Raw genomic sequence first — 18751 nt, 5'->3', positions numbered from 1 at the left:
AGGATTTTTGCAAATGGGAATGGGGCCAAGAGATGGGGGACAGGGGAAGAGGAAGTAAAAAGAATCAAGATGTATCATGTACATATACCAACTCCCCACAATGGATGTGATCATTATGTATCACAAACATGTACTAAAAAAATAAAAAAGAATTCACACATACTCAAGCAGAATGGCAGCAGTTAAAGAGGCCTCATGCAGAATTAAGCCTTCTAGAGTTGGGATTCCTGGTTGAGAGAGAAGGGAAAAAATAGTGCAAGAAAGCCAAGACCATATGTGAGCTCTCATGCAGGCTCTCTGGTCAGCTGGAAAGATGCCACAGCAAAAGTCCATTCTTATATGCAAGGCTATGTCTTAATTGCTATTAATAATGATTAATCCTAGACATGAATGTTTGTGTATTCTGATTCTTCAATAGTTATTTATTAAACAGATAATTCTAAGAAGTTAAAATGGAAGAGTTTTCAGAATTCTTCTCCACCCTGATTGGAAAGAGATCATCTTGCACATAGATTCTCAACCTTCAATAACATATATTGAAGTTGTAGGCATGATACCCATTAATCCCTAAATATTTGGTTTGTATTTCTTCAAAACATTAATATTCTTTTAGAAAACCATATTGCAAGTATTAAAATCTGGAAATTTTGTTTTGTTTTGTTTTTGTTTGTTTTTTTGTGTGGTTTTTTTTGTTGTTTTGGTTTTTTTGGTATTGTGGGGGTTGTTTTTTTTGTTGTTTTTTGCACTTTAAAAGTCTGGAAATTAATGTTGATGAAAACACTATCCTGTCCACAGCACTTATCAAGATATTGAGGACTGTTCCAATACAGTCCCTATTGCAGAAAGTCCTAGATCATAGCAATTCCTCTTTATTATAAATACTGCATCATCTTCAGAAATCTAATTAATGCCGGTGAATCATAAACTTAAAATGGTTACAGTGGCAAATTCTGTGCCATATGTATTTTACCACCATAAAAAGGTTATTGATAATATATAAGCTACTTATGTATAATTTTAAAACCATCAATGATCCCTTAATTTTACTATATAAAAGACACAAAGCCAAGTAATTTGTAATAAGAAGATGTGTGTTTTAACATGTAAATGATTGAGTAGGACAACAAAAGAAATTAAAATCCTTTGACTAAATAATCATTTCTATGTAAATCAGTATGAATGAGACAATAAATGCAGTTAGATGCATGAGTATGAGTGATACTTTCATAGGTGATATTCTTTTTTGGCAATAGTGAACATTTTTAAAGTACAATCTTTTCAATTTGCATAGTAGTTGTATTTCTGAAAATTCTCCACTATGTAATTATTTTTCCTAGTAACTAATAATCTATCTGTGGTGAGATACTTTACTCCAATATCCTGTTCCTCTTCAAAGTCTCCCACTACATTTAGCATTTCTAGATTATTCTTACTTAATCTAATCTTTACTGTCATGGCTGCCAAATTAATTTTCAACTCTTGAAGTCACTCCATGTTACCAGACATCATTCAGCATGCTACTGAAGGCAAAATCCTCCCTTCTCCTCTATCAATGATTAACATGGACTCATAAATTCCTATTTATCATTGTTTTACATAACATTATTTTATGCAATTATTTTGATGCTCATGTTATATCAGACGGGTTCAATGGAAGGTTCTCTGACTGGCCCCTGTATAAATAATGTGATATGTCTCCATCATTTTGTTGACCACTTCCTTAAATTCTAGAAAAACAAAATGTTTCAGACTCATCTTGTACCAACCATGCCCCATGTCTAGAATCACCCATTTTGGGGGGCAGGGGAGTTCTGGCTATTTTAAGTGGGGAAGGCTGTTAGAGTTCAGAATCTGGATCCTAAGTGTGCTCATTGGGTTGTCTTTGTTTCTTGGCTCTTTCAGCAGATAGAATTGGAAAGAATATGAAATATATATATATGCATATATATGTATTCTGTTGCAATTATACACATACATAAATTTTAGAAATGGAGATCACACTGTACCTCCAAGTACAATTAATCTTTATAGGATACTTTATGCCTTCCCAAATTCTATATTCATATGTTCTTTATTCCACAGTTGAGAACTGTGGATTCCCGTGCCATCAACATGTGTATTTTGTTTAGTCTATAATACATCTAAAATAGTTTCAAAATTGTCTCACCCACACTGCTACAAAAAATAAACCAAAACATCAGGACTTATTTGTGAATTATTCTTTTCCTCCTCACCATGAGACTAATGTATGTACATTCAAGTATTATGCTTTTAATTTTGCTAAACTTTGATTCTATTTCTAGACATTTCTCCTCAGTGTAGAGTCATGTTCTGAAAGAGAATTTTGCAAGTTATTTTTGAGAGTTCATTTGACCTCCATTATTCTGGCTCCTTTCAGAACTTACCAAGAACCCTGTGCAGCTTTACATGCCCATAGTCCCATCGACTACTTGAGAGGCTAAGGCAGGAGGATCACTTGAGCCCATGAATTCAAAGTCAGCCTGAGAACCATAGCAAATTCTTGTCTTCAAAACAAAAAAGAATTTACAGAGAACCCTTTACGCTCACCCACTATTCATTAGAGCAAAACTTCTTCCAGTTTCAGCTGAAGATCTAAAAGTGGCCCAGTCTTCCTCTCAGTGTCTATTTATTTAATATTTGATTATGTCTAATTCTGAGGTCTTTCAGATACATTTTTTCTATTTCTTCTCAGGTCTTGATAAAATGTACATCCCATGTCTTGCCTATGGATTTCATGGATATGTTGGTTATTTATTTTTGTCTAATGTACAGATTTATGGAGGTTCACAAACTATGCTACCACCACCACCACCCTCTTCCCAAAATTATGCGGTTCTCCATACTTCTAAATGCTCCTGGTATATTTTATCAAATAAAATCCCATGACAGAAGTAAAACAAAATGTTTTAACAGTGTGAGCTTTGGAGTCACGCTGCACAATTCCAAATCTTGAGCTTACCACTTGGTATCTCAGTTATCTTGGACAAATTGCCTGAGCCTCAGTTTCATGAGACTCAAAAAGATTATAAAGCAACACCTATCTTACAGAGAGTTTGGGAAAGTAGAGAAGGGTGAAGGTGAGCTCACTGAAGATTTCAAGGTAGAAATAATTCTTGGTAGCTTAAGCTTTTCCAGAATAGAGGGAAAAAATTATCCCATTCACCCATTGCAGGAGACCCAGTCTTGTATATAATCATATCAAAATAAAAATAAGCACATATAATCATAAAAATGCTAATTGGCAAACAAGAATATTAATTTTATGAATATATTTTCATTCCACCACAATCAAAACTGTTCCCATGAAAAATTGTTCAGACTCTCTAAGCCTCATTGTATAGAAAAGGTTTTCAGGATATATCACCCCAGTTAATAAGTGCTGCAATTGAGCAATAAACTGTTAAGAATACAGAAAGGAGGGCCAGGGATTTAACTCAGTGGTTCCATCACCTTCCTTGAAAGCGCAAAGTCCTGAGTTCGATCCCCAGTACCAAAAAAAAAGAATACGGAAAGGAAAGAGAAAATCACTGTTTAAGCCTTTATGGAAGATCTTGTTTGGGGAACATTTACATAGAGTCTTCCAGAATAAGTAGGAATCTATTAGGAAAATAAAGGGTGTGCAGAGTGTGGATACTGGAACAGAGAAAACAGAGGCCTGAAGTACATGTTTCTTTCCCACCCTAACTGTTCCCTTTTCAGGCAGACATATTTTCTGGGGCCATATTTATAAAGTTAGCTTTGGGACTGGACCTCTACCTGGCGATATTCATCCTCTTGGCTATCACTGCTGTTTATACCATCACTGGTGAGTCCACTGCATGTTTTATTCAGTTGTGCTGAACTCTGCTGATCCCATCCTTATATATTTTTCATACATATATACATATTTCATATGCATACATATTTCATATATACACATATTTCATATATACACATATTTCATATGTACATATATTTTATGTATACATATTTCTACATATGGCACTGCAGCAAATACAAGTCAATGAGTATTTTTTATATTCAATTAATGATGAAGATGCTATTTTCCAAACAAAAATGGGTTTGCTACATAATTAATTATTTAGCACATGTAACTATACTAAACAAGGGGGACTGAGAAAATTTTTATGATATTAAAATTTCACCCTTTCTTCTACTTAATATTCTAACATTCGCACACAGATAAAATTTCATTGCAAGAGACTCAGGACAAGGTGAGGGAAATAGGAGTGCCAGTGCAAGGCACAGGTACAAAGGAGATAAATATGACAAAACAAGTTTGTGGTTCAACCAGTAGATATATACACTTTCTTTTGAGTCTTTTTTTTTTTTTTTGTACCTCAGATCAAACTCCCAGACCTTGCCTTTGCAAGGCAGGCACGGTGCCACTGAGCTAAATCCCCAGCCTTCTTTTGAGTCTTTTAGATGGTTTGAGTGTAGGAGAACCCAGAGCTGAAGACAAATAAATGTGTACACGTGGATAAAATGCCCTGATTCTTTTCTTTCTCTCTGCAGGGGGCTTGACCGCAGTGATTTACACAGACACTCTCCAAGCTGGCATCATGTTGCTTGGCTCTTGTATTCTCATGGTGTTTGGTAAGTGATGATATCGCACACAGATCCCTGGGGACTTGCTTCTATTTGGCTGCTCTCTGCTGCCTTTCCATTCTGTTGGGTCACATTTTCCTATCAGTTATATAATTCCTACCATCAAAATGTCTGCCTGGTTACTTTCTTGCTTGAGGAAATAGGAAATAATTTTATTTCCTTTAAAAAATCATTAAATAGTGGCATAACACAAGGAGTGAAGCTAATGTAAACTTACTTGATAACAAAGTATCAAAATTACTTCACTGATTATAACAAATGTCCGCTCTGTTGTGGGATGATGACAGACAGCTACTGTGTGTGTTTGGAGATGGCATACATGGAAATTTCTGTATTTTCCATTCAGTTATTCTGTGATCTAAAACTTTTCTTTAAGAACATGAAGTTTATTAGCTTTTTTATAAAGATGAGAAATTACTTCTTAGGTAGATTATCTTGTTTACCTTAATTTTCTTGTGTTCAGAATGGGCAAAATGAATACCATTCAGTTAATAATTTTACAGAAATATTAGTGTATTGGATCCAAAACACAAAATCCTTTCATTCATACAGAACCTTCATGAAATGAAGGATTAAATAATAGGAAAACTTTAGATAACTAAATATTAATTTAATGGGACAGAAACCTATTAAAATATATTATTTAATCCACTATTAGAATACATAAACATAGGTTCAGTTTTTCTTAGTGACTCTTACTTATTTGTATTATCAAGTTCATTCTCTTAAGTCATGTCAGCAAGCCAACATTTGATGAATCTAGTTAACAGCTTGCAAATTTTCATTTTCCTTTAGTATGCTGTTTTTTTACCTTTGCATAGATAATCCATGCACACAGTGAAAAGGATACAAGGTAAAAATAAATGTCTCTCCCCTGTCCTGTAACTACCATGCTCCATCCATTTGAACTGCACTAAATAAAACAATCCTAAACATGCATTCATCTGATCACAAAGCTTGAAGATACATGAGGTAAAAAAACTAAAGAAACTGCAAATATACCATGATAGTTTGGTATCTCAGCACAGTGGGGATGCAGTTAGCTACAAGTGGATATTGAATTAAATTCATTTGCCTACGCATTCTCAAGTATCCAGTAGAAGGGTAGAGACTTCTATATTTGACAGCTCAAATTCAAACAGTCTCATCATTGCAAAAATTTTCTATTTCATGTTGCTAACTCTGGAGGCCATTGCTAAAATCAACTCCTTGTGTACATTATATTTAGTTATCCAGAACAATCTGCTATTTTTGTTCATTGGTTTTTGGTTTCTGACCTCAGGGACGCACTTTTTCAGTGGTTTCTGTAAGTCTCACTTCTCTTATCTTTAGAATGAGAAGGAAGACCCTCTTGTCTCCTAAGGTCTTCCATGTTTTTGTTTTGTTTTGTTTTGTTTCTGAGACAGGGTCTCCCTATTTAGTTCAGGCTGATCAAACACACTATGTAGTCCAGGCTGGCCTCTAACCTGCAGCAGTCCTCCTGCCTCAGTCTCGTGAGTACTGGGATTACAGGAATGCACCAACATGCCTAGCTTTCCATGTATTTCTGTTATTAAACTATATTTACCTAATAAAAACAATTTCCTTGTATTGTCTGTATCCTCCACTGGCCTGAATTCCTGCTTTGCACGTTCATTTTGCACACTGTCCTGGCATAATGCTTGGCATATAGTAGGCACTCGATTAATAAAAAAAAAGGAATGTCAATTAAACTCTGTAATTTTATAATATTCTGATGAGGTTTTCATCATTTGAACCTATACTAAGTGGTCTCAGATACCTAGGCTTGTTTTTCTAAGATCAACTATAATTTTTTCTACACATAACTAACCATTCCAGACCCCCAGTGGATACAGTGCCATTATTTTCCCTCATTAGATCTAACATGCTACCTCCAATTTCTTATCCTTAATTTTCCAATTTTTTGCTGTAATATTGTTAAGATACAATACAGCTCCAGGAAATCAGATTCCAAGCAAGGTCAGAACACCCAGGCTCTGAGTCAGGAGGAGAGGCCATTTTTCCTCAGAGGATTAGGATTTCTGACAGCAAATTCCAATAGACCCACTCTGTTAGCTCAGCATCAGAGGTTTTTCCTGCTCAGCATGTCTGTGAGACATCAATATCAGTCTATTGGCTACCAGTTTTATTTTTATCATAAGACTAAACACTGAATCAAAATTTTAAAGAGCGCCATAAAAAGAAAAGTTACAGATGTTGCCCTTATGTACTTTGTGAAACTTAATCTGGTAGCATGCTGGAGCCAGTGAAGGAACTAGAAAGACATGGATTGGGCAGGCAGTACTGAGGATTAGAACAGGCTCCTGGGAGGTGGTGTGCGCCTTCATCAAAAGGAAGTAATCATAAACATCAGATGTTTAGATTTCTGTAAGATGTTTCATTTTACCTGATGCCTTTTCAGCCTTTGTTGAAGTTGGAGGCTATGAGAGCTTTACAGAGAAGTACATGAATGCCATCCCATCTGTAATTGAGGGGGACAATCTGACCATCAACCCCAGGTGCTACACTCCGCAGGCAGACTCCTTCCACATATTCCGAGATGCTGTCACTGGGGATATTCCATGGCCAGGGACAGTATTTGGAATGACCATTACGGCTGTGTGGTTCTGGTGCACAGATCAGGTGAGGGGCTGAGAGGGAGGGAAGGAAGGGGAATTTATGTTGTTCTTACTATTAGACCAGGAAAGCATCTAGTTTCTATTTTCTACACAAACATCATTTAAAGATTCAAACAATTCTCTAAAGCTTCTTATGAAAAATAACACCTACTGACACACTACATAATTTCTGGGCCATCAGAGGCAAATACTTTCAGCTCCTTCAAGTGTTTTGGTATTTATTTATATTCTCTGAATCCAAATACAGTCCTCAAAGTGTGATCTGGAAACCATCATATGGACCTCACTAGAACAAACACTCTCAGATCAGAATTTGCTTATTAGCTTGATCCCAAGGTGATTCAAATAACTCATGGTACAGCTCCCTCATGGTTTTCCAAATTAAGATTTTTTTATGATGAGAGATGAGAGTTTAGCTCTTTCAATTTCCAATCCTCAATCTCACACAAGTACACTTCCTGTTCCTCCACCCTAATGCAATCATCATTTTGGAGAGGACAGTATTTGGTACCATTTTCATGCCTACATGAATGTAATTCACTGATGAGCTGTATTACATTTAGGGTTGATTTTTCTTTAACTTTCTCTTTTACATGAAATTAATAATTCTTCATTTTAATATTGATCGGTGATTATTTCTCACTAAGCTCCAATAACTCTGAAAATTGTCAAAATCTCTCAATTCTTACAAACACACCACGTATTCTACCAACTGCCATTCGTCATTTACTTATAGGGCCTTCGGCTTCTCACTCTTCATCCAAGACCTCTGACTTTGGCATTCTTTTTGCCTCATTCCGGAGTTATATCTCCTTTTATCTAGTGTCTCATGTCATTTTATTTCTTTGTTAAAAACAATTAAATCTTCCATAGCTTTCTGATAGAGCCAGGAGATAAATTTATTGTGAATCTCCATGTTTGAAAATGTCCTTATTCTTACCTTTCCTTAATTGTTATTTTGGCCATTATTACTCTTCTCAGAATTTATTTTCCCCATATCTATCACCATGCACTAAACTAAGATCAAAGTGGATTAAAGATCTAAATATTAAGACAGAAACACTAAACTTGCTGGAAGATAAGTTAGGTAGAACTCTTGAAGATATTGGCATAGGAAAAGACTTTATGAACAAAACCTCAGTAGCACAGGAATTAGCAGAAAGAATCAACAACTGGGATCTCAGCTTATTAAAAAGCTTCTGCACTCCAAAAGAAACCACCAACAGAGCTAAGAGACAACCTACAATGTGGGAAAAAATTTTTAGCAGCTGTAACTCAGACAAAGGACTACTATCTAGAATATACAAAGAACTGAAAAAAATCAGACACCCCAAATTCAAAGATGCAATTCAAAAATGGGCATCTGAAATGAACAGACATTTCTCAGACAAAGAAGTAAAAGCAGCAAATAAACATATGAAAAAATGTTCAACATCACTGGTCATTCAAGAGATGCAGATGAAAACAACACTGAGATTCCACCTCACCCCAGAAAGAGTGGCTGCTAACAAGAAATCAACCAATAACAAATGCTGGCGGGGGTGTGGAGAGAAAGGAACCCTTCTCCATTGTTGGTGGGAGTGCAGACTGGTGTAACCACTATGGAAATCAGTATGGAGATACCTCAAAGAACTAGGGCTGAAGGTCCCATTTGACCCAGCTATTCCCCTGCTGGGTATCTTCCCAAAAGAATTGAAAGAATCATACCACAGTGATATATGTGCACCCATGTTCATAGCGGCACAGTTTGTAATAGCTAAAGCTTGGAAACAGCCCAAGAGCCCATCAACTGGAAACTGGATAAAGAAGGTGTGGTTTTTTTCATAAAATGGAGTACTACTCAGCCATAAAGAACGAGAAACTAGAGTCATTTATAGCTAAATGGATGCATATTGAGGCCATACTCTCAAGTAAAATAAATAGGACACACATGTGTAAATACCAAATAGTTTCTCTAGTGTGAGAAACTGAGAGTGTAAATAAGGATTAAAATGATTAATAACTAATAATTGATACTTTGAAATAGGAAAAGGTCCAAAGGGTTAGGGGTGGTGAGAGGAGATGGGGAAAGGAAAGAATGGAAAGGAAAAATTATGACAAAAGAAAATAAAAATGGAAACGAAGTATGTAAATAGGCAAGGGTGGAGGGGGTGAAGGGTGCACAGGTAATGAGGAAAAAATAAGAACCAAGATACATCATGTACAGGTACAAGCACCTAGTGATAAATGTAAATGTATTGTATATCTAAAATGTACCAATAAAAGAATTTTTTAAAAAAAGAATTTATTTTCCCAAAGTCATAGACTCATTGTCTTCTGTATTACTACTAAGCTTGAGAAACTCCAAAATTATCGTTGATCTGAGAGATATGACTCCTTTTTCTCCCTGGCAGCTTATATTTTCTTTGTCCTTGGGATTTTGAAATTTCATCACAATGTAGTATTGTGTGGATCTGTTTTTGTTCATTATAATGGCAACTATGAGCCTGTATAATTTGGAAATTGATGTTTTGAGTAATTTGAGGGGATTCTTTCTTTGATTGCTTCCAGGGTTTTTTTTGGGGGGGGAGTTGTTTTTTGTTTTTTGTCCTGTGGGAACCTTGTATTTTGGGGTATTGGTTTTCTGCAACTGGTTCTCTTTTTTTTTTTCTGGAACCAGGGATGGAATGCGGGACCTTGCGCTTGCGAGGCAGGCGGCACCACTAAGCTAAATCCCTGGCCCCTGGTTCTCTTATTTTTTATCTTTTCTCCCCATTTCCCAACTCATTATCGCTTTGCTCTACTTTCTGTAGACTTCCTGAACTTTCTCTTACAATTTTTGCCTTTGTGTGTGTGTGTGTGTGTATGTACATATACATATATACATATATGTATATATATCTTCTATGACCTTTTTTGTTTTCTGTATATTCCTTTTTATAGCATCTAGACTATTTTGTGTCATTTGAATATTTCTTCTGCCTAAACAGTTTCCATCAACTTCAAGCTAATAATTTCACATTTTTAAAATCACTTTAAATTACATCTTAAATCACTGGACACAGTTTTATTTTTCTGTGGATAATAAACTGGTTTTCTCAATATACCTACCAAAGAGTGCATCATTTCACCATTATGGAACTATATTTATCATCTATTATTTCATTTCTGACTCCTTGACCTGCCTCACATAATTGCCCTTACATCCACCTTTAGATCTGATACATAGCTTTGCTTATCTAGTGACTGGACTCCCTCCTTCATCTGTGATCTGTGTTGTCCTTCCAAATGTCTCCTTCTATCCCTCTGTCTAAAAAAGCAAAGGAATACCTCCCTATTTTCTGACAATTCTTGAGAATAAAAATATCAAAAATTTATGGCATTGTACTAGAAATTCTACTTTGCAAGAAAATTCTTTTTAGGGCACTTCTTTAATAATAGGAATCATTAACATTTGCTACAAAAAAACATCTAAATACTACTATGAAATGGACAATCTATGCTAGGATACAGAGGAAATTTTTCACAAAGGAATAGTGGTAAAAAATATCATTACCAATAACATTCAAGATATATTGGTTCAAAAAGTACTAGATAAATAATATCATTTATAATTTATATGAGAAAAGTAGATACAAATTTGGATTATTTTTCTATTTGACTGCCAGGTACTCCTGACCTTTAGAATAAATTTCCCATTGTTAGTTTCTCATTAATATTGAATGTTCCAAACTAGCTCTCAAGTAGATTTTCTCAGCTTTTGATCTTGGATGTCATTTGCTCTTGATTGTATTGCAGTTCCTATTTAACCTTTTGAGAAGTGTGTATTCTGTTCATTTACCCATTTATTTATTGAGTTATATGCCTTTGATACAGAGTTTGAGTTCTTTATATATTCTGGATATTGATCTTCTGTCATAAATGTAACTGGCAAAAGTTGTAATCATTCTATAGATCCTTGGTAACTCTTTTGATTGTTCCTTTTCCTGTGCAGAAGCTATGAGGATTTTGTTTGAGAGTCCTGGCCACTCTGGTGGGTTGGGGCTCAGTCTTTCAGGAAATCTGGCTTTCTGGCTATAAACTGTTTAAGCAAAGATGCCAATTTCATCCATCATATAAGCTAAAGGCTGGACACAGTGACAAATGCCTGTAGTCTTAGCAACAGCAGAAACCCTATAAGTAGGGGCAAAGGAAAGACATCACGTTGAGAAACTCATTCCAGCTATCCCTGCAGTGTAGCTTGCTGCTCTGCCAAGAAAATTATTATTTAAGAGATTTCATGGGTGAAGGGAGGACAGGGAATGGGGAGAAAATAAGAACCAAGATACATCATGTACAGGTACAAGTACCCAATGATAAATGTAAATGTATTGTATACCTAAAATGTACCAAGAAAAGAATTTAAGAAAAAAAAGAGATTTCATAATTTAAGTAGGAGTTATAAAATTATAGATGAAATTCTCAGAACATTTTGAAGTGATATATCTCAGTGATATATCTGTTCTGATGTCATCCTGACTGTGGTATTTTCAAAGCAACTGGTCTGATTATCCAGTGAGGCAATTGGAACAGGATTGTCCCTGGAGGAACATTGTCATTGCTGCATTGCAGCCTTGGAGCTGTAAACATATTTTAATTGTAACTATATGTGTTGACTTCTGTATACTAAAAATCCTACATACATTACCAAATATTCATAATGCCCTGCAAGAGATAAATGCTCTGAAGATGAGAAACCTGAGACTCATAGAGGTCAAATACTATGCAAAAGAAATAGTAATTCAAATCCTGATATTACTCCAAAGCACATTGTTTCCCCCTAACCAAGACATTATTTCTTATTATAACATTAATCCTGATACTATGCTCTGGTCGTTTCACTAATATGTCATATTATCCCACCAGGTCATTGTACAGCGTTGCTTATCTGGCAAGGACATGTCTCATGTAAAGGCGGCCTGCATCATGTGTGGTTATTTAAAGCTGCTGCCCCTGTTCTTAATGGTGATGCCAGGAATGATCAGCCGTATTCTGTATACAGGCAAGCTATACATCCATATCTTCTCTTTTTTATCCCTGAATTCTGAAAAGTGTTTTTAAAGATACAGTAAAACCTTGATAAATTAGAAAACCCACTTTTGATGGAAATAAAAGCAGAATTCTAGGTTGAGGGAACAGCCTGTTTAGAGGATCAAACAGTGGAAAATTTGGCATATTTAACACTGTTCCTTTATCCCTTTCATACTGTCTGCCCTTCTCATGGTAGGCCTTTGAGACTCATTCAATGAGTGACTTTAATTTTATGAAGTCTAGAGAATATGGTAGAAAAGCACTAGAGAATGCAGTACAATTTGTCAAATGTGAGTTGAGTGAGCTGTAATGGTTGAGTGTGGTGACATTTTGACTGAGAAAGTGTTTGAGATACATTGACTTCTAGGGTTTAATGAGACAGCTGGAGAACTGAATCAATTTTTACTGCTTTAGAATCAGATTTTTGGGGAGCACACTAATTTCTGAGTCATCTGAGAGTAACTATTAGTGTTGAAAAGCTTCCTTAAAGTGTACTTTTTTTTGGTATGAAAAGTGAAACTATTATTATTATGAGTCTTTCTTGTCTAATCAAATTTATTTTTATTGCAGCAATCCATCAAGTAACACTGAATCCATTCTATGTTTTCTCAACTGGATGTCAGCTTATTTCACTAAAATCTTGTTAACATGAATTTCAAAATCACTGTCATCAACCCATATTGTTGCTTTGCAGTGTTGTCTATAAGAGTAAAGAATGCATAAATATCCAACAAGTAGGGAATAGCCAAAGAAATTATTGTGTATGTTATCTTTATGGGAAAAATGCACATAAGAGACTGAAAACTATCTCAGAACTTGAAGAATGCTGAGATTATTATGTTAAATGTCAATGGCAGACTACAAAATAATATCTCAATGATTATCATAGTTGTGTAAAAAAAGACATTACTCCATTGAAAACAATTGGAAAAAATATTAAAAAGAAGCTAACATGTTAAGATGTTATTATTCTGGGTGATTATCAATTTTCATTGTCTCTTGTCCTAATATTGTCTAAGAAAAAAAGAAAAAGAAAAATTACCAAGATATTCTGCAACTGCCCCAGGGATGTGGCATTGTTTCTTATGAGACAATCACACCAATTGATCACCACAAGCGACACCTCTTTGTTCACTTAGGTGAAAAATAGTGGGCTAACTGTGCCTGCCCATAGGACTTAACTTTCTGTTGTTGCCATTATTGTTGTTGTTGTTGTTGATGATGATGATAATGATGATGATGATGGTGATGATGATGATGATGATGCTGTTGCTGCTGCTATTTTATCTCTGAAGGTATATGCTTCAGAATTTATGCTTTTGCCATATTTTGGGAGGATGGGATCAGCTTTCTCTGTTTGCTTTAAAGCTCTAGCTGGGTTGTATCCCAAGGAAGAGTTCTGCTCCATGGATCAATGAATGGGTACCTATTTTAATGAGAAATTTAGGTTACGTTCTGGGCAAAAAGGGATAAAACTGTTATGTCAAATTCAAAGTTTAATCCCCAATTTTCAAGCAGATGTCTTTCCACCTACCCATGATCTTACATTTTATCTCTTTTTCCAATTGTTATGGGTTGTACCTGGTTGAGCCCTTCACATCGAACTCTCCTTCACATGTCTCCTCAGATATGGTGGCCTGTGTTGTACCTTCGGAGTGTGTAAAACACTGTGGTGTCGATATTGGCTGCACTAACTATGCCTACCCAACAATGGTGCTGGACCTGATGCCTGCTGGTAAGTGAACATCCGTACTTGTATAACCTCAGATGCTTTGTCTATATATAGATGGGCCATGAAGAAGGTTATGTTATAATCATTAGTAATTCTTACTTTCATTAACTTAATTCTATTCATATACATTTCTTGAGTACCTTCCACAGGCTACCAGCCATATAATGGGCCTGGAGATTTCAGAGTGAAACAAATGTAGTTTCTGTCAGAAGTATTCTTACTCCTTCAGGTTCAAGACTGTCTTCTAAGTCAATCAAGAACACTCAAATGGCCTGTTTGTGAGTAAAAGTATTGTATAGCCACAAACTTACACATTCAGAGGACTAGAAGTTAACTATCCTGTTTTCTCTAGACCAAGTCTATTTCAAATAATAGATTTCAATTGATTTAATTTACAGCTATTTATACTATATCCCAGCCACTGCTAGGGTATTTATAAAACATAAGTGAAGTAGGCAAAAAAAATACTCCTGCTCCTTGAAATTCACACTTCAGTATCATGAGACAGAAAATAAACCACACATATGAAATAAGTAAGTTATTAGAATGACAGAAGATGATCATTGCTGTCAAACTGAAACAGAGAAAGGTGCTGTACAGAGCTAAGCAGGTACAGCTTGGAGTTAAGCAGGTGGAAAGATCAGCTAATACTTCTGTGGCCCTTTCTCTTCCCTGACACACATGAACATTTTCTAGGTGAAGGAAACACAATCCTCAAACAAGAGAGCATCTAAAAAGAAAGATATGGACCAAGGATTTAGCTCAGTGGTTCTGCAACCTGCCTCGCAATCACAAGGTCCTGAGTTTGATCCCCAGTACCAAAAAAGAAAAAAGAAAAAAATTTAAAAAGAAAAAGAAAGATATGACACTGTTTCCTCTCTTCTGAAACTAGGTTCCATCAGATGTCCTCTAAATTTATATTTGAGATTTAAATTCTGTACTATTCTCAGATCACGGAGAAATGCTTCAGAGTGTGTTGATAGGCATATCAGTTATCTAATGTTCCAGATGACACTTTTATCTATGAACAACTTTCTGATTTAGCCCAGCTCTCATCCATCACAGCATTTAGCCACTAACCAGTGTGTTCACCCTCTCCTGGCCCCAGGACTGCGAGGCCTGATGCTGTCAGTCATGGTGGCCTCTCTCCTGAGCTCCATGACCTCCATCTTCAACAGCGCCAGCACCCTCTTCAGCATAGACCTCTATACCAAGGTGCGGAAGCAGGCATCAGAGAAAGAGCTCCTGATAGCTGGACGGTGAGGAGATCTGAGTTTCTACCTAGAATTCCAGTGGCAAATGGTAGGCCTAAAGGCAAACCAGACCTCCCAAATATTTGGCACATATTGAAAGTAACCATAAAGTTCTCTCTTTCCAGATACAAAAAGTAAGGCCATACTTTCAAATGAAATGGTTTATTTTTCAGATCTTCAAATGCCTCTGATTGTTTCTTATTTAGACCTTTCCTCACACAATCCCCTCCAATGACATCTTCACAAATTATACAATTCCTCCTACTCTGACAGGTTAATGTATTGTCTCTAGACATTTCTATGTATATTACATAAAGGACATAAAAAATCATCATCCACATACTAATACAGATTAGTTTATCAAATGTGTTCATTAAGGATTGGGCCATGTCCTCTCCCATGCAAAGGACAGACTCAGGAAAGGAACTAAGTGAAGAGATTGCTTAGAGAGTTATATCAACACAGGGGACCCTGAGGAACTTGAAGGGAGTGAGATGGAATGAAATAAGCAGAAAGAATGGATTTTAGGGCTAGGGATTTAGTTCAGTGGTGCCACTGCCTTCCTCGAAAGTGCAAGGTCCTAAGTTTGATCCCCTGTACCAAAAAAAAAAATGGATTTTAAAATACTCCCTTTTCCTTTTCATACTTTTCAAGTAGATCCTAGATTGTCATAGCATTTTGTAAAGTGATTTAAAATTTGAAGTATAATACACATATAAAAGGCCTTTAAAACATAATTGTACAGTTCAGTGATAACATCACAAGATGAGCACACATGTAACCACTGATCACATCAATAAATGGAAGTTACCATCCCAGAACCTCCTGTCAGTCCCCATCTTTTCAAACCTAAGCACTGGACCCCAGGAATCTCTAATGGGTTCTTACCACTTACGGATATTTTATATAGCCTAGTAAATTATATTTGTTCATTCATTCACACAAGCACAGAAGGAAGATCTTGCAGTTTAGAAAAGTGTGAAAGTCATGCCCCCTGGGCTCTAGGATTATTTAACAAGTTTTCACCACTAGTAAATATATTTTAACCAATTCTTTCTATCTCCTGCACTGTTCAAATAGTAAAATACAAAAATTAGTATTCTTTGTCATTCACCCAGCATTCTGGAATAAATAGAGGCTTGTTTTAAATCTTGCCTATGCAAACTGATTTAGTTCCAGTAAAGCTGGAGAAAGACAAAAAGAGATGTCTAATTTCTTTATCATATAAATAATTACTGATTAATAGAACTCATGGAGTATTTATTTTTGCTATGTGTACACTGTGTTAGAGAATTATTAATCAATAGCTAATATATGAACTCTTTTAATGAGTGTGCATTTAACCTCATAGGTGAAATATTGTGACTAATTATAGATAAAGTACTTTACTGTCATTGTACCATCAGATAATCATTTGGCATAGCATGGGTAAATGTCAGGTCAAGGAGCTTGATTTTGTTTTGAAAGCCAATGAATGGTACAAGAATAAATTCAAGAACTAAGACACAGTGGAGAGACTTCTCTTACTTTTGTTTAATATTTAAATCATTTTGTTTTCTTACCAGGCTATTTGTTATTGTGTTAATTGTCCTCAGCATTCTATGGGTCCCATTAGTAGAGGTGTCTCAAGGTGGACAACTGATCCATTACACAGAAGCAATTGCCAGCTACCTTGGACCTCCAATTGCAGCTGTCTTCCTGCTTGCCATTTTCTGTAAACGAGTTAATGAACAAGTAAGTGAAACCTGGGAAACTGTTTCCGTGATAGAGTGAGAACAAAAAATATTTATTTCACTATGATAACAAAATTCATTCTTTCTACCCTATTTATACAACTCAAGGCCCATCTCAATTTCAGTTGTGATCAGCCACAATTCTTGATACTTACTAAAGTATGCAGATACTTAATATTTATACTCTATATTCATAGTACAATCTTTATACTCCTTACAGAATATTACATGGTATGTGCTGAAAAACACAAGTTTGGGAGATAGATGGCCAGGGTCTAATCATGGCTCTCCCATCTAATAATATTGTGATCTAAAGCAAATCACTTCACTGTCTGTAAAATGATAGTACCTACCTAATGGGATTTCTGTGAGGGTTAAATGAGGTATTAGGAGAAAATCTAAACAACTAGTAAAGATTCAAAATATGTTCCTTGCTATTGTGATATAAAAAGTTGATTGATCATTGTTGCCCAAGTGCATATAATCCCTCAATTGTTCCTGGATATTAACCTTATTATTATGACTGTCAGATGAGGAACAGGTGCAGAGTAGTTAATATTTATGTGCTTTTCACACGTTACTTCATCTTAGTAAGTGCAGTGTTATGATTCAAATTGAATAATTCTCCACCCAAAGATTACATTCTTAATCTCTATGCAATATCATTCTCCTAAAACATAACATCTTGAACAGGGGAACAAGTGGCACATGTTTCCAACCACTATAAATTTCTCAGAGAAAATAAGTGCTTTCAGTTGTCAAGCACTTAATAGAACTCTCAAAACTGCTTAATACCGGTTCTTCAAATTGTTTAGCAAAAATCATGTTTCTAATTATTCTACAAAATAAATCCCAAGTTTTTAATATATCTGTAAAACACAAACCAGGGAAACTTTAGCTTGAGTCATTAAAGACAGAAGAGTCCTGTAAGTGGAGAATCAACAATGCAGTGGTTTTTCAGGACTATGGAGCCCTACAACTCACTACTAACCCATATATTTGCAATTTTCACTGTTTGGCTAACCTTTGTTCAAGATTAGCTGTTTGTTGAGAAAGCAGATAAGATGATAATTATGAGTACGTGAATGATTTTTGTATCTTTTCTAAGCACTCGAGTTTTCTCTTGTTTCTTTTTCAGGGAGCATTCTGGGGTCTGATGATTGGACTTATAATGGGCCTTATTCGCATGATTCCAGAGTTGGTCTATGGAACAGGAACTTGTCTGGCTCCCACAAACTGTCCTCAAATTATTTGTGGAGTGCACTATCTGTACTTTGCCATCATTCTCTTTTGTGTGTCTGCAATAGTTGTCCTGGGAATTTCCTTTCTAACAAAACCCATTCCTGATGTAAATGTAAGTGATGTGTAATTGATATATGCTCATTTTAAAATAAGAGTTCTTTGCCATCTAAAGTTGCAGCTAGTGTACAAGTTTCAGGCCAAAAGAATCATCACATCATTAAAATTAGAATAACCCTGAGAAATTATTCTCTATTCATTAAACAATATGCACCTTCTATGTTCAAAGCACCAGATAATTAAGAGTATAGGATTAGGAAATGGGCATCCTTCTTTTAAAATTTAACAGAGCACTTGGGAGGTAAATTTATACCACTGTTATGGGATACCAGGGAAAATACAGTTGCCCAAGAGACCAAGAAGGACTTTACAACAGAGCTATCACATGCCCTGGGCCTGTTTGGGGATGAATAGAAT

General features: G+C 35.7%; 1 protein-coding gene across 3 annotated transcripts in view; it reads left to right on the top strand.

Moving 5' to 3' along the window:
• Positions 1 to 18751, top strand: part of LOC101711381 (solute carrier family 5 member 4) — a 37491-nt gene that overhangs the window by 11306 nt on the left and 7434 nt on the right. For 2 of the 3 annotated variants that reach the window (XM_087198686.1, XM_004843524.2), the window contains 8 exons: positions 3721 to 3826; positions 4537 to 4617; positions 7052 to 7272; positions 12153 to 12288; positions 13945 to 14052; positions 15158 to 15308; positions 16868 to 17036; positions 18174 to 18389. In XM_087198686.1, coding sequence (XP_087054812.1) covers positions 3721 to 3826; positions 4537 to 4617; positions 7052 to 7272; positions 12153 to 12288; positions 13945 to 14052; positions 15158 to 15308; positions 16868 to 17036; positions 18174 to 18389 — 1188 coding nt within the window. The remainder of the gene's footprint in view (positions 1 to 3720; positions 3827 to 4536; positions 4618 to 7051; positions 7273 to 12152; positions 12289 to 13944; positions 14053 to 15157; positions 15309 to 16867; positions 17037 to 18173; positions 18390 to 18751) is intronic. The other variant, XM_087198685.1, reaches the window with a different exon arrangement.

Source organism: Heterocephalus glaber, unplaced genomic scaffold (genome assembly GCF_053883595.1).
Source record: "Heterocephalus glaber isolate CG9 unplaced genomic scaffold, H.glaber_assembly_v1.0 deba00001687, whole genome shotgun sequence".
In the NCBI taxonomy this organism is placed as follows: domain Eukaryota; kingdom Metazoa; phylum Chordata; class Mammalia; order Rodentia; family Bathyergidae; genus Heterocephalus; species Heterocephalus glaber.
This window is presented reverse-complemented; position numbering and strand designations above follow the sequence as displayed.